Here is a 27503-nt window from a genome sequence, read left to right as displayed (position 1 = left end):
ATGGTTTTAGTAGAATTTTAGCCAAATTGGATAAAAATTGAACCCTATAGGGGCTCAAGAAGTAAAATCGGGAAATTGATTTATATGGGAGCTACATCAGGTAATGGACTGATTCATAATATATTTGGCATAAATCGGATAAAAATTGCGTCCTCCAGAGGTTAAAAATTTTAAATCAGGAGATCGGATTGTATGGATGCTACATCAAGTTTTGGACCGATTTGGACAAATGTTTGCAAGTCCTCATGCAAAATTTCAGCCAATTCAGGTAATAATTGCGCACTCCAGAGACTCAAGAAGTCATGATTCGAATTCGTTTTATATGGCAGCTATATCAAGTTTTAAACCATACTAAGCACAGTTGTTGAAAGTCATGCAAAATTTCATCCAAATCGGAAGTCAAGATCCAAGATTGGTTTATATGGCAGCTATATCAAAACATGAACCAATATGGCCCTACACCAATCGAGCTATATTAATAGGAAGTATATGTACATGCGAAGCTTCATCTGTTCGAAAGTAAGAGTACTTTCGATATAGGTCGGATGGACAGGCCTAAATCGACTTAGAATATCAAGACGATCAAGAGTATATATACTTTGTTGGATCTCAGATGAATATCTCAATGTGTTACAAATGGAATGACGAAATTAGTATACCCCTCATCCTATGGTAGACGTACATAAAGACATGTTTTTGTAAAAGAGATTCAAAATAATGGCATTTGTTGTCGACGGTTCATACATCGTGACTAAAATTTAATACAAATGTGTATAAAAAAAATTAATAAATATCTTTTTATTTTTTCAGAAGTCTAACACCAACTGTTACTTTGGAAAATTATAGTGATCCAGCTTCACCTGCAGAATCCATTACCAGTCCAGAGACAATATCTGAAAGTATGAGTAAAGCACCTCCTGTGCGAAAAGGCGTCCTTAAAAGTAATATAGCTTTCTTTGAAAATTTAAAGAACAAGTAAATATTATTTCGAAAATAGTAAATAAAAGCAATGGATTATATAGTTATATAAGACCCCATCATAAAGTTTATTTGAATACTAAACTATATTTATATATGTGCAGTGTTTTATTTTTGTCAATATCTTTACATTATATAAATTTACCAAGGCTTTTAGTGCTGGCTTCTAATTTTTGCACGAACAACTGTCAAAACGCACTAAGCCTTGTACTGAGTTTGCCTTTTCGGCTGAACCATTGACAAAACGCATTATAAAAAAGCTTTGACGAAGAAAATGCGAACACATTCCGTAGAATTTGTTCTTTTTGTTGTAGCAGTGTGTTTTACACTGAGGCGGCAGCCCTTGTCGATGAAGGGATCATCGACTGCCATGGGATTGATTCCATAGAAGTGGTACTGAGTTGTATAAGAAAAAATTGTAGAAACATGTCGCTGCGCCAATACAAATTTCGCTTCAATTTTTTCAGACAAATAGCGCACCCAATTTTTGTTGTTGGGCAACTGCTCCTACCTGTTAATTTATGTTGATACAATTTTCGTCACCGATACCGTTTGAAATTTTCTTTGCGTAAAGGCTAGTACTATGTTCGCTTTTTGCTTATGAAAATTCTAATAAAAATATAATGAACATAGTACCAGTCATAACATAGTATTGGGTTGCCCAAAAAGTAATTGCGGATTTTTCATATAGTCGGCGTTGACAAATTTTTTCACAGCTTGTGACTCTGTAATTGCATTCTTTCTTCTGTCAGTTATTAGCTGTTACTTTTAGCTTGCTTTAGAAAAAAAGTGTAAAAAATGTATATTTGATTAAAGTTCATTCTAAGTTTTATTAAAAATGCATTTACTTTCTTTTAAAAAATCCGCAATTACTTTTTGGGCAACCCAATAGATACTAAACAAATTTTCTTGCAATTACGAACGAAAATGTATGTTTTGATGGGCCCATGCAACATGAAATTAAGTTATTTGCAAATAAAAAAGTAAGTAAAATTGTTATTTTATCATCGGTTTTTTCGTAATGTTTCAAAAAGTAATCGCAAACAAGGGTTTTCAACGGTAGTACCTGCCATTAATGGGTTAATAAAACACACCTTTTATTCCAATTAACTAAATTGAACGATAAATCTGAAACTGTATACAACCGCCGATTTAAGTTTTTTAATCATCGCATCCCCCAATCAAAATATTGACCAACCCGTCGACGAAAAACCTCAGCTTCGTACTCTGATCAGAGTTGCCAGACGTTTAAAGGAAATGTTTTATGCGGCGTTTACACGGCCCTTTTCAAAAGAACACATGTAATATTTTTTCGATTAAAACGTGTTCTATTCCTTCTGACATAGAGAAATCAGCTGTTTTTGTTGTCAGCCGTATGAAAGCAACCTCAAATTAAATTGTTTTCTAAAATTTATGATTTAATCAGCTTTCTCACAAGTTAAATAATTTTTTCGTATATAAACCCACCTTTTGCTCACATTTTTAGGTTATGTCATACGAAAATAACATACAAGCGTGATAGCAAAAATTATGAAACTTATGTACATTAATAATTTTAACAAACATTTTAAATAACATGTTAATACAAAAAGTGGCAAGTCATAAAACAACTATATGCCGTGTAATAGCAGCTTAAGGAAATCTTTCGTTTTCCTCTCTTTCGAAAACCAGAACAGGTTCGAAACCACGTTTACACTAGAGCCCAAATCCACTTGATTTGTTTGAGATAATCTCCCAAATCGGTTTACACTACGTTTAAAGTAATTTGTAACTGTCAACAAAGATGTTTTTGGCAGCATTTTTATTGGAACCAGCATTTTTATTGTATTCAGCATATATATTGTGGTCAGCAATTAAATTTGTGCAGCATTTTTTTTTTTAATTTGACTACAAAATTTTATAATTTCAATATGAAATTATCAGATGTTGAGAAAAAGTGCTACCCAAATTAGCGATAATAACCGGTATTCAATTAAAACGCAGTGCTGCATTTGAAATTCGAGGGAGATTTACTGCAAATCTCTTCAAATAAGTAGATTTGCTCTCACTGAAGATGAATGGGAAACCTCGTTGCAAACCACGATGTTTCCGAAAGCTCGTCGCAAATCTAGATTTGCTCCAAGTAGAAACATGGAAAATGATAATATTCATTGCTGTTATTTCGGCTCAGCCGATGTTTTTTGCTGAAAACGGCGCGTAGATGCCTGGAATCAGCTCGACTTCGTACTCTGACTCTGACGCTGACAAATCCCAAATGTCAAATAGTTTTTGTTGTTGGTCGGCTAAATCAAATTACGAGACTGGATTGTTGTTGTTTTTCGGATTACTTCTCGCACACATACAGACAGGTAAGCGAGCTGTTTTAAAAACGCTGTGTCTCACTGGAACAATAATTTTGAAAATTGCATCGTTTGGACTTTGTAACTCCCAGATTCCATATTGACTAAACGGATTCACTCACACAATGGCAGCCCAAGTTCAACAATTTTTGGATCAATATAAAGGAACGTTGGACCAATCACTCAACGATAAATCGAAGCCTTGGAATAAAATTTTCAGTACGGTTGAGGAAAAAACCAATATCCCCAAACTGTATCTATTTTTAGGTAAGTCCCCCTTTTTAGTGGAATGGCACAAGACATAAAGTGCGCGATGGTGAATGGGCAAATGACAAAAAAAAAATAAATCGCGGTTTACGTCATTTTCAGTGACAAACTAAAGGACTATTTGGGTTGTTCTTATTACTTACCCCCCTCTCCCATTGGCTATGGGTAAAATACATTGGTTTGTTCTTCCCTTTTTGTGAAACTGAAATTGCCACGCATTTTCATATACGTGGCTATGGTTGGGCTTTTATTTTTGTAGCCAAGCACCTCTGTATGCAATATATCTACGTATTATACTTATATATATGTATGAACAAACATATATGTATATATGAGTGTGCATACATATGTCCCATGAGATTATAATTAAAATTATCGTCGGTGCCTCAAGACAATACTATGCAGCAGCACTAGCAAACAATTTTTTACCAATATGTGCTTTGATACATTTTCGCTGTCTATCAGCGTTTTCCTTTTTCAGTATTTTTGCCGGCTTCTTTATCAGCTATAGCAGCTATAAAAAGCATTCCGGTTTGCATACACTTTGTTTTTCACACTTAAGTTATTGCGATTAGCCACTATATCGGGCGTCTTATCAAACGTTTAATATGCATATAATGAAATTAAGTCAATTGTTTACGGGTTTCCCTTAACTAATGCTGGCTACATTTGTGAGGTATCGTGCTGCACTCAGTGATGTGAGAGAAATGTCCCCTGTTCCTTAATAAATCATGGGAAATTTGGTATTTTGTTTATAGATAAAAGATAAGCCAATTATTTTCTTTCCTTTCACCAGTTAACACGTTTTAAAGTTTTGCAAATGCAACATTTTTACATTTGACCAATCAGAAAACTCGTAACATTGGGCATCATCAGCCACATTTTACTGTGTGTGACCGCAATGAACTTGATCGCTTATAGAAGCTTGATGAGGATCCCTACATCCTCATGCAAATGTGGCTACAAAAACAACTGCTGTTTATTATGAAAATTTCACTGAGCAGCAATTAAAAATGTTTCATGTACGAAAAAGTCAAAGGGCTTCCTTATACAGTCGAGTCCCACGGCAGAGTAGCAATACTTTGGAAAAAAAAGCTATGCTATGTTTTCCATTGGAGTTCTGTCATAAACCAAATAAACATTTTAAACAGCTGCTCATAGCTCTGCCGTGGCAGACTTTTTCATGAAGGAAATTCTAAGGGCTTCCTTTTACAGTCGAGCCCCACGGCAGAGAAGCAATACTTTGCAAAAAAAAGCTATGCTATGTTTTCCATTGGAGTTCTGTCATAAGCCAAACAAACATTTTAATCAGCTACTCAAAGCTCTACCGTGGCAGACATTAGGTTCTACCCACATGACGCAGAATCCTGTTCGAATCCTGGTGAGAACCGAAACCTGCCACGAGGGTGCTATGAGCACAGCGATACCGAGCGAAAAAAATCGGCGGTAACCAGTGGAGAGTCTCAGTGAAAATTCGGGCGGCAAATGACTCTTGCCAAAATACTGAATGCCTATGATACTCAATACGACAAGACGGGTTATTGGCGCCTTTAAATTTCCATTTGTCTCATAACTCACATGGTGTCTGTATAAACATTTTAACTGCATGCATAAACATTTGACTGTAGAGGACGCATCCCCCATTTTAACATTTATTTTATTATTTGTATTTAGAGAAAACTTTATTGACATTTTGTCTTTTGAGAAATTTCATTAAAGTTTTGCTCTTGGAAAAATTTAATTGAAATTTTGTTTTTACAGAAATTTCGTTAAAATTTTTTGTTTAGAGAAAATTTAATTGAAATTTTTTGTAAGAGAAAATTTCATTGCAATTTTGTCGTTAGGAAAAATTTTGTTGGAATTTTTATAGAAATTTTGTATTAGGGAAAATTTCATCAAATTTTGTATTAGGGAAAATTTCATCAAATTTTGTTTTTATAAGGATTTTTATTGAAATTTAGATATTAGAGAAAATCTTACTTAAATTTTGTGTTTAGAGAAAAATTTAATAATATTTTCTCTTAAAGATAAACTTTCAAATTTCTCTAAGAGAAAATTTCGTTTCATTATATTCAGAAACTTGAAGCCACGCAGTGGCCAGTTAAATATGTGTTTTATAATAATGACTTAAAGACTAAGATCGGAAAAATTAACTACTCATTATATTTGAATACAAACAAAAAGTATTAAATATTATTATTTGAAAAGATTCTTAATAAGAAAGAAAGTAATTTGACAAAATTAAAAAAGTTTGTAATATGACAAAATATTATAGTTCCCAACTAGGTAATAAAAGATAGAATGAGAAAGAAGAAAAAACAAGTAAAAGCGTATTTAGTTCGGCCGGGTTGAATCTTATATACCCTCCTCCATTGATCGCATTTGTCGATTTCTTTTCCCGGTATCTCTTTTTAGGCAAAGAAAACATAAAAGGAAAAAATTGCTACGATCGTTAAATGAACTGAATGTAGGAGACCATAGTAGAAATCATTGTGTAAAATTTTAGCCAAATCGGGCTCAAAAAGGAAAATATGGAGATCGGTTTATATGGGAGTTGTATCAATCTGTAGACCGATTCAGACGCGTGTATGTTAAAGGTTATGGAAGAAGCCGTTGTGCAACATTTCGGCCAAATCGGAAAATAATTACGTCGTCCAGAGGGTCAAGAAGTCGAAATTCCAGATCGGTTTATATGGCAGGTCTATATGGCAGCAAGTTAAGAACCAATTTTTACCGTACTCGGCACAGTCTTAACAAAACTTCTAATGCAAAATTTCAGCCAAATCGGGTAATAATTGCGTTCTCTAGTGGCTCAAGAAGTCAAGATCCAAGATCGGTTTATATTGCAGCTATATCAGGTTATGGACCAAATTGAACCCTACTAAGCACAGCTGTTGAAAGCCGTAATGAAACACGTCATGCTAAATTTCACCCAAACCGTATGGGAATTGCGCCATCTAGAGGCCGAAGAAATAAGGACCCCAGATCGGATAAGAATTGTGCCCTCTATTGGCTAAAGAAGTCAAGATCCAAGATCGGTTTATATTGCAGCTATGTGAAAACATAGTCCGATATGGCCCATTCACATCCCAACCAACCTACACTTATAAGAAATATTTGTGCAAAAATTTCAAGCGGCTAGCTTTACTCCTTCCAATGTTAGCGTGCTTTCGACGGACAGACGGGCGGACGGACATGGCTAGATCGAAAAAAATGTCATAACGATCAAGAATGTATAAACTTTATATGGTCTTTGACGAATATTTCGAGGAGTTACAAACAGAGTGAAAAAATTAGCATACCCCCATACTATAGTGGAGGGTATAAAAAACGTAAACATATTTGAATATATCAAAATGTATATATATATATATATATATCAGGGAACGGGGTAATTGCTCTTTGAATATTTTATGAAAAAAAATCAGACATCTGAAATCGATAAACTTAGGAAAGAATATCCCAAAAATCGCTCAACATAAGAAGAAATATGGGTATAGCGACAAACGGAATACAGATAAATGGCTACTCGATTTATTATAATTTTTAAAATTTTATAGAAATTTACGTTCCTAAGAGAAAATCTCATTTAAATTTCGTGTTTAGAAAAAAAAATTCATTGAAATTTTGTACTTAGAGGAAATTCATTCAATCATTGAAATGTTGCCTTGAGGGAAAATTTCATTGAAATTTGTCTTTAGAAAAAATCAGTGATCCAATGTGGAATGTATTCAGCATGTTTGTCGAGGGTTCCAATCTTATTTAGAATCATGACTTGGATTGGAACCTTCGACATCCATATTGAATACGATCCACATTAAATCATAGGTGCCATTAAGTCCGATCCCTGATCCCTCTGGACACACACCACCTTAGTCGCTGAGCAGACAAAAGGTAGAACACCAATCAACCAATGAACTTTATAAGCTTATAAAATGCCTAGTTTTCACCTAAGTTCGATGAAAATTATAACTGCCTTCTGTGTAAAGAATATGACCACCATTTGTTTTTGTAAAATTCAACAAATTCGTATTTTTTTTCTTAATTTCAAACAAATGAAGTCAGCGCCACCTCTCTCTCATGTCAATTACTAACGCTAGTTCAAGTTGATAGTCGAATATGACATCTTCCACAACCATAATGCCGTTTGTAAGAAGTCTATGCCTTCGACAAACGGAATAAGGGTGATTAATTTGTCACACTATAAAGTATATGTGCTTGATCGTCTTGACATTCCGAGTCGATCTAGTCATGTCCGCTGGTCTTTCCAAATCTGGAGAAGAAGCCAGCTACCTGAAATTTTGCATCGATGCTTTTATTTAATATATGTCTTTAGGGAATGCAAATAAGACATATGGGTAAATTTGAATATAACTCCCATTGAACCGATCCATTAATATGACTTCTTGAGCCCTAGAGGGCGCAATTATTATCCAATGACAATGACTATTTCTACGGCCTCCAACATACGTGTCAAGAATGGCCTGAGTCAGCTCATAACCTGATGTAACTCCCATTTTTTAATTCCTGAATCCGTAGAGGGCGTAGTTGTTATCCGATTTGGCTGAAGAACAGAATTTGAGAAATGCGTTCCATTTCTGTGGAAAGTATATAAGATTACGTTCGGCCGAATTTAGCACGGTTTTTACTCGTTAGTTTTTATACCCTCCACCATAGGATGGAGAGTATACTAATTTCGTCATTCTGTTTGTAATACCTCGAAATATGGTTGTTGTAGTTGTAGCAGTGTATTGTACACTGAGGCGGCGGCCCTTGCCGATGAAGGATTTCATCGGGTCAATCCGGTACGTACAACCGGCTGCCTTGGGATTGCCGATTGAAATTGTAAAAGGGGCCAAATCGGTCAATGTTTTGATATAGCTGCCATATAAACCGATCTTGGGTCCTGACTTCTTGAGCCTCTAGAGGGCGCAATTTTCATTCCGATTTTGCACGTTCGCTTCCAACATTTGTGCTAAGTATGAATCAAATCGGTTCATAATCTCGTATAGATGCCATATAAACCAATCTTGGGTCTTGATTTCTTGAGCTTCTAGAGGGCGCAATTCTTATCCGATTTGGCTGTAATTTTGAATGAGGCGTTTTGTTATGACTTCCAACAAATGTACTAAGTATGATGCAAATCGTTGCCTAACCTGATATAGCTGCCATATAAACCGATCTCCCGATTTTGCTTCTTGAGCCCCTACAAGGCGCAATTCTTATCCGAATGGACTGAAATATTACACAATGACTTCCAATGCCATGACAGTTCTTATTCATTATTCTTTGTTTGCCTAAAAAGAGATACCGCGCAAAGAACTCGACAAATGCAATCCATGGTGGACGGTATATAAGATTCGGCCCGGCCGAACTTAGCACGCTCTTACTTGTTTAAACTACTGAGTTTTATTAATTGACTCTTGTTAATAATTCCAAAGGGGATATTTGCCATATTAAGGGCAATACAAAGATTTGTAGTCTTGAAATTATATCCATGCTACGCGTGAGCGAATGTTGTTGTTATATAGGAGCCGGTTTTGTTTTTATTTCAATGTCTCTCTTCGAAAAGAGATGCCAATGTACTCGTGCGTTGTACTACAAAGCTTTCTTTTTCACTATTTACACTTTGCCTTTGTTTACGATTGCAGTATGACCATTTGTACTCTCTTTGTTTCTTTTGTTTTTTTTTTTGTACTTTTCTGTGTTCTCCAGTTTTTAGCGGTGTTGTAGGAAGTAAGGCAGCATTCTTTGTTTATAAGTAAAGGAGAGGTTTTCTCTCACCTGCCAGTATAGCACAACATTTGATCTGATTGATAAAGCCAAGCGAAGTAGATAGCGGTCATTACCTGTTGGGTCGTCGTCGTGCGTTTAGTGGCGGCAATTAAAAGCATTTGTGAATTCTACTAACTACGATAAAAATCATAGCCTCGCTTCAACGTTCATAGTAGTCTACTAGTCAATTGGTGAACATTTAAAATTGTTTCTTTGCATAAAATAGCTAGAAAAAATTTTTGGAAAACCACTCACAACAATTCGTGTTTTTTTTCTGTTGTGTTTTGTGTAGTTCACCAGAGTACACATCATTATTGATTACTCACGGAACGTAGGAGACCTAGTACACATATTTGTGTATGTTCAAATACATATATATTCACGTGTGTGTATTTAGTTAATGGAGAACGTGTGCTGTTCTTCAGTTATATCTTTGTACATCTTTGCGCTGGTGATGTAGCATCGTTGCTCGTGCCAAGTCGTCTGTCCAACTAACCAACTTGTCCATAAGTGAAGTGTGACGTAGAATTTTAGTTGCTCAATTTATTTATTGGAGATTTGTAGAAAAACAATTCCAAATGTGGCTGTGGGATTACATATTGAAAAGTATAAGAGAACGTCAAGAAAAAGAACACCGTCATAGCGTTGCTATTGTTAAAGTCGGTCTGGGTAAGTATGGTGTCTCATGTGTGTCACAACAAAATATTGTATTTGTTCATTCGGTTTTTTTATTTCTATTTGTTTTTTTTTTTTTGCTGAAATGCCTTTTGCAAAGCGCGTTGCTTAATACTGTTGTGTTTTTATGATATTTTGCACAATCATTGGGTTATTCGCCACTACACAGTTGAAATATTCCATAACAGGTGTATCCATACAAACAAAATAATTCCATAATCCCACAGCTAACCCCTGGCTGGAAATGTTTGTGCTTATGCGTTGTGTACAAAGAATTTTAATCGATTGCCATTTCAATGTTATCTTGGTTTATTGCAAACAGTGTGAAGTTCATGTCACAGCTTTCAAAAATGAAATTAAATAATGCTAACGCATGTGCTGTGTCTTTATGGATCCAATTGCATGAGATTGTCGAAACAAGCTGAGGGAAGAAAGGATAAAAGAAGGATTTTTTTCTGACATTAAAACAACAACAAATCGCAAATCTCTTTTGTTAATGTCGCCTCCTATTTGGGGTCATTGGACTATGTATGCATGTTATGCTTGTGCACTAGCTCGTCTAGCTGATGAATAATTTTCATCTACGCTTTCAACGAATTGCATTTTTTATTTTTACTACTGTTGTAGTACACCAATGGTCCTTGTCGAATCAAAGTAGATAACAGATTCTTTTATAGAATTCATTGTTTACTTAGCAGAGTTGCCATGTATATTTTTTATCAGCTTGCGTTTTTGATTGCTTGCAGAAGTGAGCCAGGGAGAGAAAATGATTGAGAAAGGTGACAAATAGGTTGAGAAAGTTAAAATGAAAGCTGCATGTTTCTACTGGATATTTAAAGGAAAACAATTATTAGAAAAAAAGAATTAAGTGGTTGGTGTTTTTTTTTTTTTGTTTTTCTGCAAAAACAGTTTGGTAAACATCATTCAGCTGTAAAGTCTTTAAATCCCTCAAACCCAATGGTAGGACATAAAACTAGACAATTTGGCGGTTAAAGGGAGAATCATTTCGAAAAAGTGGAGAAGTGGCTATGCAGGAAGCTAACATAGAATGAGGGCATAGAATCTAGCCAAATGTAAATATTTTTTTTTACTGAAATTTAAATGTCGCTAGGGCTATATTTCACTTTTGTATTTTCTATATACCTTTAGGTTTTTTTTATAAATAAATGCGATAGAATTATTAAGGCTGTGCGTCGATTGGTAGCAAAGTGGTAGGGATAGTTGTTGCTGTAGTAGCAGTGTGTGGTACACTAAGGCGGCAGTCCTTGCCGATGAAGGAATTCATCGGGTCAATCCGGTATATGCAACCGGCTGCCATGGGATAGTAAAAATAAGACGCTAAGTGTTGTGAATAATTTTTGAGTAGCCCAGTGGCTAGTAAGTTTTTTGACAGAACAGCAAACAATGTCATGTCAGTAATTGTAAATTCATTTACGTTTTGGTTACCAACTTGCGAGCGGCATAATTTAGCCGCCTACATTATGAGCAGACGTCATTAAATTTAAACGACTTCATTGGCAACGGGATTCTAAAAGGTTGCAATTTAACAATAATGGACAAAAATACAATTTTGTGTTTGTAGTTGATTGAAATGATGGCGCCGCTCTTTAGTGATTTTTCTATAACGGCATGGATAGTTTGTTTACCTGGCATGAGTTTCGTTTAATCATCTTCATGTAAACATCTCCATTTTGCAACGTTTGCATTTGCAATAGCACTGCTAGCAAATTGCAAATGTTGCACTAAGGAACAGAGGCAAACTTCTCACATATCAATGACTGCAGTCCGATTTAAGTTTAAGCTCAATGATAAGGGGCCTCCTTTTTATAGCCAAGTCCGAACGGCGTGCCGCAGTGCGATACCTCTTTGGAGAGAAGTTTTACATGAGATAGTACCTCACAAATGATGCCAGCATTAGGAGGGGAAAACCAGGATTCGAACCCAGGCGTTCAGCGTCATAAGCGGATATGCCGACCTCTTCGCTACGCTGGCCTAGATATAGTAGTAACAGTAATAAAGAATAATGGCAATGTCTCAACAGGGTTCTTTGATATCTTAAAGGTGCTATTGATTCAAAATTAGTTTAAAACAAAGTAAATATACCTACCTGTTTGAATATTTTTGAATAGTAAATTTGAGTTTACATGTTTTCCAACATCGAGTTACCAATATAGACTTTTTTGCATATTCGTGTCCTTCGCAAAATTTCGTCCGTGTGTCCTCTGCAACTTTCGACTTCACATGGCCGGGACTAACAGAACCGCTAAATTGTCACCATGAACCTAAGTCGTATGTGTCTTTTGTCCCGAAGCAGTCTCGAACAGATCCATCACATTGGTATAAACACACGCCTTAAAAACAACATCAACAGTCGATTAGCCTACCTTCTGTAAAGCACTCAATAAATGACCCTGGCCCAAAGGTTTCGACATTTTAACCTGGCCATTTAGACAGAAGATATAGCAAAGGAACGCTGTAGTGTGCTGTACAGTTACGATAGTCTTAAGGGAGGTTCCTAATTTGCCGAGCCCTATACCAAACCAAAGTTCTATAAATTAGAATCGGTCGAATATACAGTACTGAGAACTGCATAGGACTCAATATTATTTTTGTGGTGGCATGTGAAACAACATAAGTGTCTATTGAGTTGTTGTTGTAGCCACATTACCATGTGGAGGTGGCGATCCTCGCCAAGCTGCTGTAGGCGAGCAAGCTCGTTCCGGTCCAAAGGACCGATCGCCGCGGGAACATGGTGGCCATTGGTTATTTATAGGCGCCAGTAATTAGCATTATCATTATCATATAGGATCATAGGCACTCAGTATTAGTGCAAGAGCCAGAGGCGCCCGACCAAATTTCTTTCCAATTAAATCTTATAAAGACAAAGTTTACTAGAAATTTGATGTTATGTAAAGACATTATGTCTTGATCATTTTATCTCCTTCTCAGACAATAAACTTTGAAGCAAAAAAATGTTTTTTCTATTCACATTCCCCTTTTATTCAATTTCATATTTTTTTATTTTGAAATTCACTGTGAAACTTGAACACATTACCAAACGTAAAGTCATAAATCAAGGTAGAACCATCATCTACAATGCCATAATTTATTAATTTTTTCCATTTATTTATATATTGAATTTATGTTAATGTCTGTGAATTGCTCCTTTTCGTTGGAATTCTAATGTAAAGTTATTTTTATAGAAATATTGATGGAAAGATAGATGGCTACCATATTTTTTTGATGATATTTTGGTTTTTATAGGTGTTTCTTTTTGCTCATAGATAGACCTGTAAAAGATTGCAAAAAACAAGAAGAATGGTCAAATAGTTAACGGTCAATTATTTAGTTTCAACTTTTGAAATCATTGATTTTCTAGATGTCTTTGAGGACTTTAGTTTTCAGCGTGCATTTCATCAGCAAGTTGTTGAATTGCAATTAAATTGAATTCCGAAAATGCTACAGTTATACAAATGAATTTAAGACAAAATATTACCATTAGTTGATTAAGATAGAACTCGTAGGGTATATTGCCAGTTAGTGGATCTACAGCAACAGCCATCATTTCATCCAGTTCTTCTTGAGTAAATTGTTCACCTTCCTCTATCATAAGTTTACTTAGATAATCTTTAGTTAAACTCCCACGATTCTCAGGATCCAATGCATGAAAGGCATCGAGTAGCTTTTCGGGTTCGGCTGGTTCCATTCTTTCGAGTTTACACACAACCATTAAAAATTTATGCATACTTTCTATTTAGTTTAACATACTCACTTGTGCTCTATTAATAACTGTGAAACATGTGGCAAAAACCTAGCCAAGTGTACTTCCCCACTGGAATCTTCCGTTTCCGTAGCGGTTATGATTTCATTTATCTCTTGCTCTGTGGGTACACATCCCAGGAAACGCAAAACTGTACCAACTTCTCTTACATCTATGGTTTTATCGCCATGATGGTCAAATATGCAAAAGGCATCCGATATACGTTTATCCAAATCATTAGCAATGGGCACTTATGAAAAGAAATTTACATATGAGTTTTGTGGCAAATCATACCCATACACGCTATGCTAAAAACTCACTTGGCATTTCCATTTTATAACACTTTTTTGCAATTTTTCCCCACTTAAAATTTTATAATCTCTCGAGTGCTATTTAATTTAAAACTAATTTGTATAAAGAAAACAATTAAATATGTCATAAGATAAGAGAGGAGGGGTTTGTTTATTTATCATAGCAACGTGAACCGGCAACCGAGTAACCAAGCAAAATGTGTGTAACCTAGTTTATACCTTCTCTGGCGGCCTATGGCGACTACTAGAAACGTTGACATTTGTTTAGCTGCCGGATTGGCATTTTTGCAGCATAATGGGCATAACAGAAAATCAACGAAAAATGACGACAGGCCGCCACAATGTACATGTCTTTATGGTCAAAACATCTGTCATGAATTTGAATATTTTTAAGGGTATCCTAAGGTTGGATGCGTATTTTTAGACAAATTGGATGTTCTTGCAAATCAATTATATGGTGACATTCATACATGCTAAGGAACAGCCTAGGTGTAGTATGAGCATTTATTAGGTCGTTTTGTCGTTTAATTAAATCCCTAACAATAATCACCCTGAAATTTTATGCTGAATATTTTTGGACGATTTATTCAAATCATGTTGTTTGGACGTAAATGATTCTAAAAATATCTTGCTGTAAGTCCTAGGTCTCATTTGGAACGAGAAATGTCCTGTTGGCAAATGACAACAACAGGACTGTTAGGGCACAGGTACCAATATATAAAATTCAGTGGAAACAAGATAGTTTGAACATAGACGATTTTGTCTAATCATATTAGAATTGTTGGCTATCTCAATCACCTCAAAGTGAACAAAATGCTTGTGCATTACACGAAATAAATCGTTATTATACTGGTAATGTTGCCACACGCCATGGCGATGGTAAAAAAACTGCCGCAACACCTGAAATGGTTGGAAGGCTCGAATTCAGCGAAATTCAAGTCGTAGTGGAAATCAAATGGAAGGTTAAATTAAAAATCAAAGGAATTGCTGCGCTTGCGCGAATTTCAGAACGTCGTGCTCTCTGGTGAGAAAAATCATGTTTACTTAATGTTGTTGTTGTAGAAGCAGTGTATGGTAAACTGAGGCGGCAGCCCTTGCCGATGAAGGAATTCATCGGGTCAATCCGGTACATACAACCGGCTGCCATGGGATTGATGTTTACTTAATGGAACTTTCATGTTCATGGGCAAATTTGCATTACATTCGTGTAACCTCCAACTCGTTTTTCGACCGACGCAGAGCAATAGTCAACGGGGAATGATGAACATATCGAGCAAACGTGACTGGATTCCGAAATTTAAATTGTTTCCTCGAATGTGTGTTATTGAAATCAATAAAAAAAATATTTTCATACAAAAAAGTGGCCGTTGGAATTGGTTACACTTTGGACCAGCTACATTGAACAAGCATGTTCTATTCGATAATCTTTCCTCATGTAAATACATGATAAATTGGTCTATGTGACAGCTATATCCATATACATTCCGATATTTACTATACTTGGGTCAGATGGCGGGTGGCTTAAACCACTCACTGATTCAAAATTCAGCGATATTGGGCGTTAAATGCAGCTTTTATGGGCATTAGACCCTTTATCGGCAGATCGGTCTATATGGCAGCTATATCTAAATATAGTTCGAATCTGAAACATATATGGGGCGGATGTCGGGAGGCTCAAAACAAGTCACTGTTTCAAATTTCAGCGAAATCGGATAATAAGTAAAGCTTTTATGGGCTTCCGAGCCTTATTTGGCAGATTGGTCTAATGGCAGCTATAACTTAATATAGTCCGATCTGAATCATATTTGGGTTCGATGTTGTGAGGCCTAAAACTATTCACTGATTCAAGTTTCAGCGAAATCGGGTAATAAATAAAGCTTTTATGGGCTTCAGACCCTTTATCGGTAGATCGGTCTATATGGCAACTATTGGGTTGCCCAAAAAGTAATTGCGGATTTTTTAAAAGAAAGTAAATGTATTTTTAATAAAACTTAAAACGAACTTTAATCAAATATACTTTTTTTACACTTTTTCTAAAGCAAGCTAAAAGTAAAAAAATTACAGAGTCACAAGCTGTCAAAAAATTTGTCAACGCCGACTATATGAAAAATCCGCAATTACTTTTTGGGCAACCCAATACTTTGTAGGATCGGAAATTTATCTTTCGATGTGTTGCAAACGGAATGACTAAATTAATATACCCCCTATCCTACGGTGATGGGTATAAAATCTCTACAATAGTGCATCATACTTTCTATGTTGGAGTGTGAAAAAAAGCAGTTTCCAAAACATCTCAACTAGTGTGAACGATTGGGATATTTTTCAAAACAACATAAGCAAAACGAGTCAATGTAGACATGACATTTATTCATGCGATTCAAATTGACATTTTTTACAAATCAAAGGCTATTAATTCTCAAAACTATTTAAGGTGTTTTCGCATTATATGTGCTTGTCTTATGACATGTCAAATTTTGCATTTGTTACAGATGTACATATAGTGTGATACGAATTAAACCAATATATGAAAATCACTTAACAAATTTTATTTTTTTTTTTCGTTTAGAGCGTGCTTTGTTCCTTCTGACAAAAATATGAAGAAATCAGCTGTTTTCATTGTCACTCGAATGAAAGCAACACCAAAATTAATTATTTTCACAACTTTGATTCAACCAGCTTTCTCATAACAGTTTTTGCTCTCATTTTTAGGTTATGTCATACGAAAATAACATGCAAGTGTGATAGCAAAAATGATGAATCGTATGTAAATTGACAATTTGACATGCATTGCAATGAATTGCAAAAGTGACACGCTATAAGACAAGCACATATAGTGTGATAGCATCTTGAGGGATTTGGTTAAAATTGAAAATAAAAGTTCCAATTAAATTGTATGCTACTTAATGCCGTCTATTAGGGAGGTGCACATGTATGTACGACATACTTGCAATTAGGAATACATTTGGGCACATATGTATTTAAAATTGTCAAGAGCTAAGTTTTATAATTAGAATTGTATATTCAATGTTTTAACCACAATTGTTGAGTGCAGCGGCAACATACGCTGCATAGACCGCAAAGTGGAAACAGTCATAAATTTTTTTATCGTTGGTATTATTGGAAATATTTGTAATTCCATTTCTTGGCTTAATTCAGAAGTATTCGTATACTCGTACCTATAACAATTTTATTACGTGTGGTGCTATTAAGCGGGCGGTCATATTAAAACAAACAAAAAAAAATAAAGAAAATATGTTTGAACCACTAATAAGTCGATTAATTGAACTTTTTGCCGATAATCGTTTAATGCAATATGGTGCCTATTTAATTTTTAGGTTTTTTTTTCAAAAATGTTAAATAATTTAATTAATGTGTAATTAATTTTTTGTTTTCGATTCTTGTCTAATTGAAGGTGCTGCTGCTTTCTGTGCGCTATATTTGATCTTTGGCTATGGAGCCCAATTGCTGTGCAACATTATTGGCGTAGTATATCCAGCTTACGTTTCCATTCATGCCATTGAATCGAGTACAAAATTAGACGATACAAAATGGTTAACATATTGGGTGACTTATGGCATCATGTCAATTATTGAGTACTTCTCTGTCATCTTGACTTCCATAATTCCCTTCTACTGGTTGATTAAGGTATGTTTAATATATAATTTATCTATATATGCATACATTTTTTCTTTGACTTTGTTTTTCAGAAAATTTTTCTTAGTTCCTATATTTAAATAAATTGAAAAATTAAGAGCAGGAGCATAAACGTAATGCATGTCATATCACGATATTTAAAAATGTCATCTGTTGTTATTTTGATTGTGTTTCGTGATATAGGCAGAACAAAACGGTATAATATTTTTGTGGTTTATCGATTTAGAAGAAATACGAGCATTAATAAGGGAAGGATTATTAAACTAATCTCGTCCTTTCTTTTATAACACTCTGGGATTAGGTTAGGTTAGGTAAGAGTGGCAGTCCTTTACAGACTCACTTAGACAATTTTATGTCCATTGTGTTACCACAGTAGCGACTGACCATGGCTTCTGGCGGGAATCGAACCCACGACCCCTGCACTGGTAATCCAAACACGCTACCAACTCTGCTACTGGGGCGCCCATTCTCTGGGATTACTATCTGCGACTTCATAATGTTGACCTCTTTGTGGTTCATCCTTTATATTCTTAATGCTCTTACATTCTATGTTGATTTTGTCTCTTTCGTCCGTTTGTCATAATCGTTAAGTCATTCCAGTCCCATGACAGCCAATTATATGCTACAAATTGGTGCTATGCAATCTTATATTGGCCAAGGGCTACCGCCAAGACCATGATTCTGTTTTGTTGTCAGAACTGTCGAGATATAACTAGAGATGAGTAAATAGCCAAAAGGTATTTACCCGGTAAATTGGGTAAATACCCGGGTATTTACCCATATATACCCAATACACGCAATACAAATGTTTTTTTTTTTTAATATATAAAAATATGAACAAACAGGTATAGAGGTCTATCAAAACACACTGTTTCAAATTTCATCAAAATCAGATGAAAAATGCTCTTTTATGGGCTCAATACCATATATCGATCGGGAGATCGTACTATATGACAGCTATATCCAAATATGGTCCGATCTGGACGATATTCAATAAACCGGTATAGAGGTCAATCAAAACGCACTGTTTCAAATTTCATATTCAACAAACTGGTGTAGAGGTCTATCAAAACACACTGTTTCAAATTTCATCCGAATCGGATGAAATATGCTCTTTTATGGTCCCAATACTCAATATCGGGAGATCGTACTATATAACAGCTATATCCATATATGGTCCGATCTGGACGATATTCAAACAAACAGGTATGAGGTCAATCAAAACGCATTGTTTCAAATTTTATCCAAATCGGATGAAAAATACTCTTTTATGGGCTCAATACTCTATATCGGGAGATTGGTCTATATGGCAGCTATATTCAAATATGGTCGACCTGGACGATATTCAACAAACAGGTATAGAGGTCAATCAAAACGCATTGTTTTAAATTTCATCCAAATCTGATGAAAAAGGCTCCTTTTATGGGCTCATTACTCTATATCGGGAGATCGTACTATATGACAGTTATATCCAAATATGGTCCGATCTGGACGATATTCAACAAATAGGTATAGAGATCAATCCAAACGCACTGTTTAAAATTTAATCAAAATCGTATGAAAAATGCTCCTTTTATGGGCTCAATACTCTATAACGGGAGATCGGTGTATATGGCAGCTATATCCAAATATGGTCCGAACTGGACCACATTTGGCAGGAATGGATAGTGGTCTACCAAAACACACTCTGTCAAATTTCATCGAATTCGGGTAATAAATGGATCTTTTATGGCCTCAATATCCTTTATCGGGAGATCGGGTGGTCGGTCTATATGGAAGCTATATCCAAATATCGTCCGATCTAGACCACACTTCACAGAAATGGATAGAGGTCTACCAGAACCAACTGTGCCAAATTTCATCGAAATCGGATGAAAATGACCAATTCATTGCCTCAAGACTTTAGGTCTAGAGATCGGTCTATATAGCGGCTATATGTTATTAAAATTCCATTTTATGAGATCAGAAGGTCAGGTTTATGTAGAAAGAATGCGAAATCATCAAAAACTGTTTGGAAAATATTTTTATGTCCAAGATATCGGCAACATTATAAATACCCAAAAAAAGGGTTTTATTGGGTATTTACCCAAAAAAGGTATTTATTGGGTATTTACCCAATAAATACCAAGCGTTGGGTAACACTGGTATTCACTAAACTTAATTGTGAATAAGGCCGTAAATCTAGTCCTTACTTTTGTCAGCTGTGATATTCATTCATGCATTATACCCTACACCACCACTGCGGTACAGGGTATTATAACTTTGTGCATTTGTTTGCAACACTAAGAAGGAGAAGAGCTGGACCCATTGATAAGTTTACCGATCGACTCAGAATCACTTCTGATGAGTCCATGTATTCTTGTAATCAAAGTGCAGGTCGTATTTGTTGTCCAAACATCACAAAATTTTGCACATGTCACTTTTTTGACCCAAGGATTTGGTATAAATCGGTTCATATTTAGATTTAGCTCCCACATTTATATATCGCCCGATTTGCTCTTAAATGGCCGTAGTAGCTACAATTTTCAACCGATCTGCATCAAATTTGGCGCGGACTATTTTATTATTTGGCTTGAATTTTGCACATAGTGCTCTCTTACTTTCGACTTCCAACAACTGTGTCAAGTACTGTCCAAATAGGGCATTAACCTTATATAGCTCCCATATAAACCGATCTCCCGATTTGACTTCTTAAGCACTAGAAGCTTTAAGTTTGCTGTTATGACAGAAGTTTGGTATGTAGAATAAAATTATGCCCTTCAACTTAATGTAGTTTGTATACATTTTTAGGTGAATCCATATGAAATTTGTATACCATCCACCATAGGATGGGGGAATACTAATTTCGTCATTCTGTTTGTAACTTCTCGAAATATAGTATATATATTCTTGATCGTCATGACATTTTAAGTCGATCTATGCATGTCCGTCTGTCTATCGAAAGCACGCTAACTTTCGAGGGAGTAAAGCTAGCCACTTCTTATTAGTATAGGTCGGTTGGAATTGTAAATGGGCCATATCGGTCCATATTTTGATATAGCTGCCATATAAATCGATCTGGGATCTTGACTTCTTGAGCAACTAGAGGGCGCAATTCTTATCCGATTTGTCTGACATTTTGCATGACTTGTTTTGTTATGCCTTCTAACAACTGTGCTATGTGTGGTTCAAATCGTTCTATAACCTCGTACATCTGATATATAAACCGGTCTGAGTTCTTGACTTCTTGAGCCTCTACAGGGCGCAAAACCTTTCCGATTTGGCTGAAATTCGGCACAACGTGTTTTGTTATGACTTCCAACAACTGTGCTGAATATGGTTGAAATCGGTCCATAACCTAATATAGCTGCCATATAAACCAATCTTAAATCATGACTTCTTGAGCCACTATAGAGCGCAATTCTTATCCGATTTGGCTGGAATTTTGTACAACGGCTTCTCCCATGACCTTCAACATACGTGTCAAATATGGTTTGAATCGGTCTATAGCCTGATACAGCTCCCATATAAACCGATATCCCTATTTAATTTTTGAGCCTCTAGAGGTCGCAATTCTTATCCGAATTGGCTGAAATTTTACACAATGACTTTTACTATAGTCTCCAACATTCAATTCAATTATGCTCCGAACTATATCAATTTATTCTTCTATCCTTTGTTTGACCAAAAAGAGATACCGGGAAAAGAACTCGACAAATACGATCCATGGTGGAGGATATATAAGATTCGGCCCGGCCGAACTTAGCAAGCTTTTACTTGTTTTAATTGAAAATTTTATTTTTTTAAGATCATTTTAATGTATGAATTTACATTAAAAACACAAATTCTATTTTTCTTTACAGTGTGGTTTCCTGATTTGGTGCATGCTGCCAACTGAGCAAAATGGTTCTTATGTTATCTACAATCGTGTCGTGCGTCCATATTTCCTTAAACATCATCAAGGTAAAAAACTACAGTAATAAGGCCCACTATCTCAATATCCAGTTAAATTATACTTTAAAATTCTTTCGACTATAATCGGAAATTGGGAAAATCTAAAATTAATTGGCGTTTTTAACTACCTATATGAAATTTAACTGCATGTTATTTACTTTATTAGTCATTTAAATTAAAAATTACAGTATAAGGCCAACTTTCTCAATATCCAGTTAAAATTTTATACTTCAACCCGCTTTCGGTTATAACCGGAAATTAGTAAAATCTAAAATTAATTAGCTTTTATAACTTCATATATTTAGTATTACTTATTTTTTTCCATTTTGTTTAAATCTTTTTTTTTTTGTTAAGTGATATTTTTTAATTATTTTTTTTTCAAGCTCTTTTATTTATAATTCTTGATAATTTGTTTTCAAAGCCAAAAGTATTATTGGGATTTTTTTTTTGTATATTTTGGTTTAAGTATTACTATTTTTATTATGCTTTAATCATTTTTTTTAATTTATTACGTTGATCTTTTTTGAGTAGGATTTTTTTTAATCAGTTGCTGCTTATAATTTTTAGTAATTTGTTTTTTATTTGTTATTTAGTTTTATCTAGATTCAGAAAGTGTTAAATAGGTTAAATATTTTTTTCCATTTTCTAAGTTTTTGAGTTTTTTATTTTTAATTGAGTAGTTTTTTAACTTATGTTAGAAAAAGTACGTCTTATGCATAGTGTGATTATTTATAGGCCTGATGGCTTCGCATTGCATGAAATGAAATAAATAAATAAATATAAAATTTAACGGCTTGTCGTTTACTTTAATAGTAATTCTAATAATTTTTTTATTTTCTTTTTCTTTCTCTTTCAGCCGTTGACAATGCGATAGACAAAGCCATCGGCCAAGCCAAAAAGAATATTGGATCAGTTTTGAAAAACGATTAAATTAGAAATAGAATTACCATCAATCCTTGATTCCCAACATTGTTCCCTCAATAAAACACACACAAACAAATTAATTACACCAGTATAAATGAGTAGTATTATTTTTATATACTACTTTTTGGTGAAGGTATCTCATGTTGTTTGCTGCAAATCATGTGTCATCACGTATGTGTCTTCATATTAACCTCAGATTCAAAATTATTCGATTCTTAATTCTTAAATTTAATTATAATTACATACTATATATTTAAAATAAATGCACTCTTAATTTTGATAATGTAAAAAATACCATTAGACATACATATGTACTATATAAAATGGATAAAAAAGGATAAAAAGGAAACAACAAATAAATGTTAAAACGTCTTGTTAAAAACAAAATACACTTAATGTACGAGTCTAAATGGGTTTTGGCTACTAGGTAAATATTCATGAATAATTGTGCCAGGCAGTGCTTATTCTGGCACCATACCACCAATCTTAATAGAGCCAGTCGGAACTACAATATCTCTGGGGAGATCGAGTGGATAGTCTCAGTGAGAGGCCGGATGACACCGGCTCTTGCTTGAATATTGAGTGCCTATGATACTCGGTATGAGAAGGCGAGCTTTTGCCGTCTTTAAATAACGAATGGTCATCATGTTCTCGCGGCGATAGAGTTCTATGAATCGGAACGGCACGATTTGTTACTTCTCTTCTTCTGTTCTTTTTAGTACATTATTTCTCTCCCTCTGAGATCATTCTAACCCGACAATGGTTTCCGCTTCAGTTGTAGGGGTCCAGTGCTGCGTTTAGGGTATATATTAGGGAAAGCATTGAGTGAGTCCGAAGTTTGGGTGTTTTTCTCGATGGCAGCTGTTTAACCCAAGGATATTAGTCTCGTTATTTAGATGATCGATGCTCGCACTTTGTTTTCGCACACATCGCGATCCATACCGCGACCACACAGTTTATCACCGGTCGCCCAACATGGTCTTCCATTCCCTAGGTGCTGCCGGCCAAAAATTTGAGGATATTGTTCTTGTTCCTTGACTTTTCGAACATCGTAGTAGCTCGGATCTACACTAAGAGATAGTTGTCGAGGGTTACTCCCAGGATTTTTGGATGCCTCGCCATAAGGATTGTTTGTTCGCCGACCTGTATCACAAGCTCTCTACTGTAATTAGCTGTCCAGGTGTTGAATAGAGTTGCTGATGATTTGGTGGGGGAAGATTTTTAGATTACGGCTCTCTGAAAAGTCACTGAGGTATGTATTTATTTGTTCGCACAGCCAATTGATGCTATTGCCTCTCCAGGATAGAGCAGAGTAGCTAAGATATAATGTATTCACGACAATTCTTTAAATCGCTAAAGGAGTGGGGAATTAAAAAACTTAAATTTAAAATTTACCTGTTTTGGGTGCCGGGCTAAAGGAACTGCATTACACATGTTAGGGGAACTGGAATATATGGGTATGAACGGGTCAGCGGGTGAACGAAGTTAGAAGAGTTTTATCGGTTTGCTGTCGCTGGCTTACACAGTACATAGTCTTATAATCAAAGAGACTAAATACTGGGTGCTTATGATACTTGATTAGACAAAGCGAGTTATTGGCGCCTTTAAATAACCTATGCTCACCTACAGGGCCTCGACGAGGCTCGCTGCCTCCACATGCAAATATATGTGGCTATTACAACAACAACCGCTGAGTGCAGTTGTTGTTGTCGTAGCCACATTTGTATGTGGAGGTGACGATCCTTATCAATCTCCTTTATTTAACACACTGGTTATTTAAAGGCGCCAATAACTCACATTGTCATATCACTGAGACTTTCCACTCGATACCGCCAATTGTCCGCGACTGCAGTTGCAGCTACTTCACATGGATAGAGAGGGGTTTATACCGGATAAATTCCCAATACTCTTTTTGGGTATTTATAATTTTTCAGATATCTTGGGTATAAAAACATATTTTTTTTGATGATTTCCTATTCTTTGTATATAAATCTGACCATCTGATCTCATAAAATCGGATTTTAGTTATATATAGCCGCTATATAGACCGATCTCCAGACTTGAAGTCTTGAGGCAATAAATTTGTAATTTTTCATCCGATTTCGATGAAATTTGACACAGTAAGTTCTGGTGGACCCCTTCCCATTTTTGGGAAGTGTGGTTCAGATCGGACTATGTTTGGATATAGCTGCCCCTATAGACCGACCCCCTGATCTCCTGATATAGGGTATTGAGGCCATAAAAGATTCATTTATTACACGAATTCGATGAAATTTGGCACAGTGTTCTGGAAAAATCCTACCCATTCCTTTTATGGGCTCAATTCTTAATATCGGAAGATCAGTCTATATGGCAGCTATATCCAAATATGGTCCGATCTGGACGATATTCAACAAATAGGTGTAAAGCCCTATCAAAACGCACTCTTTCAAACTTTATCCAAATCGGATGAAAAATGCTCTTTATATCGGGAGATCGGTCTATATGGCTGCTATATCCAAATATGGTCCGGTCTTGACGTTATTCAACAAAAAGTTTTAGGAGGGTACCAGAACTCGCTGTGCTGCCAAATTCCATCGAAATAGGATGAATATGCTCCTTTTATAGGCTCATTGCACCATATCGGGAGAACGGTATATATGGCAACTTTATCAAAATATGGTCCGATTTGGACCATATTTGACAGAAATGGGTGGGGGTCTACCAGAACACACTGTGCACAAATTTCATCGAATTCGGGAAATAAATGGATCTTTTATGGCCTCAATACCCTATATCGGGAGATCGGGCGGTCGGTCTATAGGGCAGCTATATCCAAATATAGTCTGATCTGAACCACACTTCACAAAAATGGGTAGGGGTCTACCAGGACTCACTTTGCCAAATTTCATCGAAATCGGATGAAAATTACCAATTTACCGAGTAAATACCTTTTGGTTATTTACCCATGGTCCATTTCTACACATGGAGCATTCCACTATCCACAACCTGTGGACGCACCCTGTAGCTCGCAGCTAAGCTCCTCGTGACAACTATGGACACCACACAGATTGGAGCTCAAAGTTCCAGCCTGTGTAGTGCTCATAACTATCCCGTGCTGAGTGCAGTGACAAGCAGTAGCTCATTAATGCAAGGATTTTGCAAACGCACAAATCAACAGTGCTAATTACAACGGTAGATATAACATTCTATGCTTCCTCGGGCTCGTCATAAAGCATTGGCTTGAGCGTAGTCGACACCTTCAATATTTTGCTGATCAATAAAAATCAAATGGGCTTCTTACTAAATATTTTGATTTGAAAATTTCATTTAATAACACTTAGTACTAATTGAAATAAAATATTTATTAATTTTTCTCTTTCGCAGTTTCGTTTTCTTCTACAGACTCATTAGCTGCCGCGGTTTTTTGGCGGTTTCTCCACGCCGTCATATAAGTACGAGGGTGGATTGGTAATAGGCCGGAGATACCCAACAATTCAGCTGCTGGGATTGACATGTGAGCTCCTTGTCCCAGCCAGTAACGAATGCGTTCGAAATTAAATGAAACCAAACGCTCGTTATACTGATTTGGCAGTGGATCAAAAGTTCCCACCTGCTCAATAACAGGCTGGTGTTGATTCTTGCGTCGCTGTACAAGAAATTAGAAAGATGATTAAATTGTTATGGCTAGCTTCTATATCTTACCTCAGTCACCACAATGTGATAGAAAGGACGGTTGGTGCATCCTTGCCTTACAAAGCGTATGATTTTCGCAGACTTTTTGTAGAACCGTCCAATACCACTTGCAGGAGATAATGGAGCAATATTCATCTTGTATTTAATTGTTGATTGATCAAAAAATGTAAGTTCTCTGTCAGTTTTTATACAATGTGGGGTCAATGGGTGTTATGAAAACGAATTTTGCTGTGTACAAACAGCTGATTTTCGATGCCGATTATTTAAATACTGACTAATTGGGCAGCCGTGTATCATACACTGAAAAAATGGTTGTGTAGAATACAAGATGACAACAAACATCGATATATATTTTGGGTGAATTTAAAAAATTTTTGGTAAAAAAGTTCATATATGGTGTAATAAATCGTTTTTATTTGCAAATAACTTTATTTCATGTTGCATGGAGCTATTAAACATTCATTTTCATTCGTAGTTGCAAGAAAAAATTCACCAATGCTTATTATGTCACCCTGATACGCAAAGATTTCATTTGAACTATGTACCTGCAAGCGAAATTTTCGATAACGGTACCTGTGAAGACTTTTTTCGGTTTCATTAAAAGAAAACAATTATTTTGACCCTTTTGTACCACGTAAACGGTTTTTTACATAATAAGGCTTATCAGCAAAAATAAAGAGTGAAGATTGGCATAATGTATCATTTTTCGGCCTTTATTATTGCTGTTGCTAGCAACTTACAGCGATGGTACAAACGCGTTTGAGTAAAGCCTAGTACTGACTTCATTTGACGACGGACTCTATTCTTCGCCAGAACACAAACAAATGTCAAACAATATCTCATAACAAAGACAAGCAGAGTTGATTTGTGCCTATTTTGTGAGCATTTCATACAGTGGCGATTAAATGTCTGTACTTTTATGCTCATAGAACTCAGTACCACTTCTACAGAATGTGTTCAGAATCTGAAAGTTAGTTCTAGGCCGGGGATTAAAACTATGGCGTGCAGGTACTGATCACAAAAATCGGTGCTAACAATACCCAAAAAAGTTATTTTATTTTCCAAATTTGCGGATTTTTTTTGTTATTTTGTTTTTGACAAGCGCATGACAACAATAAATGATACATTCACTTTACCAAACTGGCTAATTCTGTGTACCGGCTTTTAGCAAGTATTTTTTTTTTTTCATACAAAAAAAAAACGACAAAATCC

The 27503-nt window shown here is 35.6% G+C and overlaps 4 protein-coding genes across 6 annotated transcripts in view; 2 read left to right on the top strand and 2 right to left on the bottom strand.

The window, feature by feature from the left end:
* The window catches only part of LOC106091700 (uncharacterized), a 33484-nt gene extending 32411 nt beyond the window's left edge, over window positions 1–1073 (top strand). The window contains exon 12 of the mRNA XM_059369970.1: window positions 811–1073. Within this exon, the coding sequence (XP_059225953.1) occupies window positions 811–979 (169 nt within the window). The 3' untranslated portion in view covers window positions 980–1073. The remainder of the gene's footprint in view (window positions 1–810) is intronic.
* Window positions 1074–3217: 2144 nt separating this feature from the next.
* Window positions 3218–23012, top strand: LOC106091712 (receptor expression-enhancing protein 5). Of its 3 annotated transcripts, XM_059370300.1 has the most exons (5): window positions 3218–3326; window positions 3410–3584; window positions 17518–17750; window positions 21602–21701; window positions 22549–23012. In XM_059370300.1, exons 2-5 carry the CDS (start codon window positions 3443–3445, stop codon window positions 22620–22622), a joined length of 549 nt encoding a protein of 182 aa, XP_059226283.1. In that variant the 5' UTR covers window positions 3218–3326; window positions 3410–3442; the 3' UTR covers window positions 22623–23012. The 3 variants fall into 3 exon arrangements, with proteins under 3 accessions (XP_059226283.1, XP_013113797.1, XP_013113799.1); XM_013258343.2 differs by lacking the exons at window positions 3218–3326; window positions 3410–3584 and adding an exon at window positions 9429–10028; XM_013258345.2 differs by lacking the exons at window positions 3218–3326; window positions 3410–3584 and adding an exon at window positions 17264–17421.
* LOC106091713 (dynein regulatory complex protein 8) lies at window positions 13108–14226 on the bottom strand. The gene is made up of 4 exons (XM_013258346.2): window positions 14115–14226; window positions 13807–14044; window positions 13531–13741; window positions 13108–13324 (listed from the first exon to the last, which is right to left on the bottom strand). Exons 1-4 carry the CDS (start codon window positions 14125–14127, stop codon window positions 13313–13315), a joined length of 474 nt encoding a protein of 157 aa, XP_013113800.2. The 5' UTR covers window positions 14128–14226; the 3' UTR covers window positions 13108–13312.
* Window positions 23013–25892: 2880 nt separating the features above from the next.
* On the bottom strand, window positions 25893–26560 carry LOC106091707 (small ribosomal subunit protein bS16m). Its single transcript, XM_013258329.2, has 2 exons — window positions 26301–26560; window positions 25893–26244 (listed from the first exon to the last, which is right to left on the bottom strand). The coding sequence occupies exons 1-2, from the start codon at window positions 26424–26426 to the stop codon at window positions 25963–25965; spliced, it is 408 nt and encodes a 135-aa protein (XP_013113783.1). The 5' UTR covers window positions 26427–26560; the 3' UTR covers window positions 25893–25962.
* Between the last annotated feature and the right edge of the window lie 943 nt (window positions 26561–27503).

This window comes from Stomoxys calcitrans, chromosome 5, assembly GCF_963082655.1.
Source record: "Stomoxys calcitrans chromosome 5, idStoCalc2.1, whole genome shotgun sequence".
In the NCBI taxonomy this organism is placed as follows: Eukaryota; Metazoa; Arthropoda; class Insecta; order Diptera; family Muscidae; genus Stomoxys; species Stomoxys calcitrans.
The sequence above is the reverse complement of the archived record's forward strand: the minus strand, read 5'-3'. Positions and strand labels throughout refer to the sequence as shown.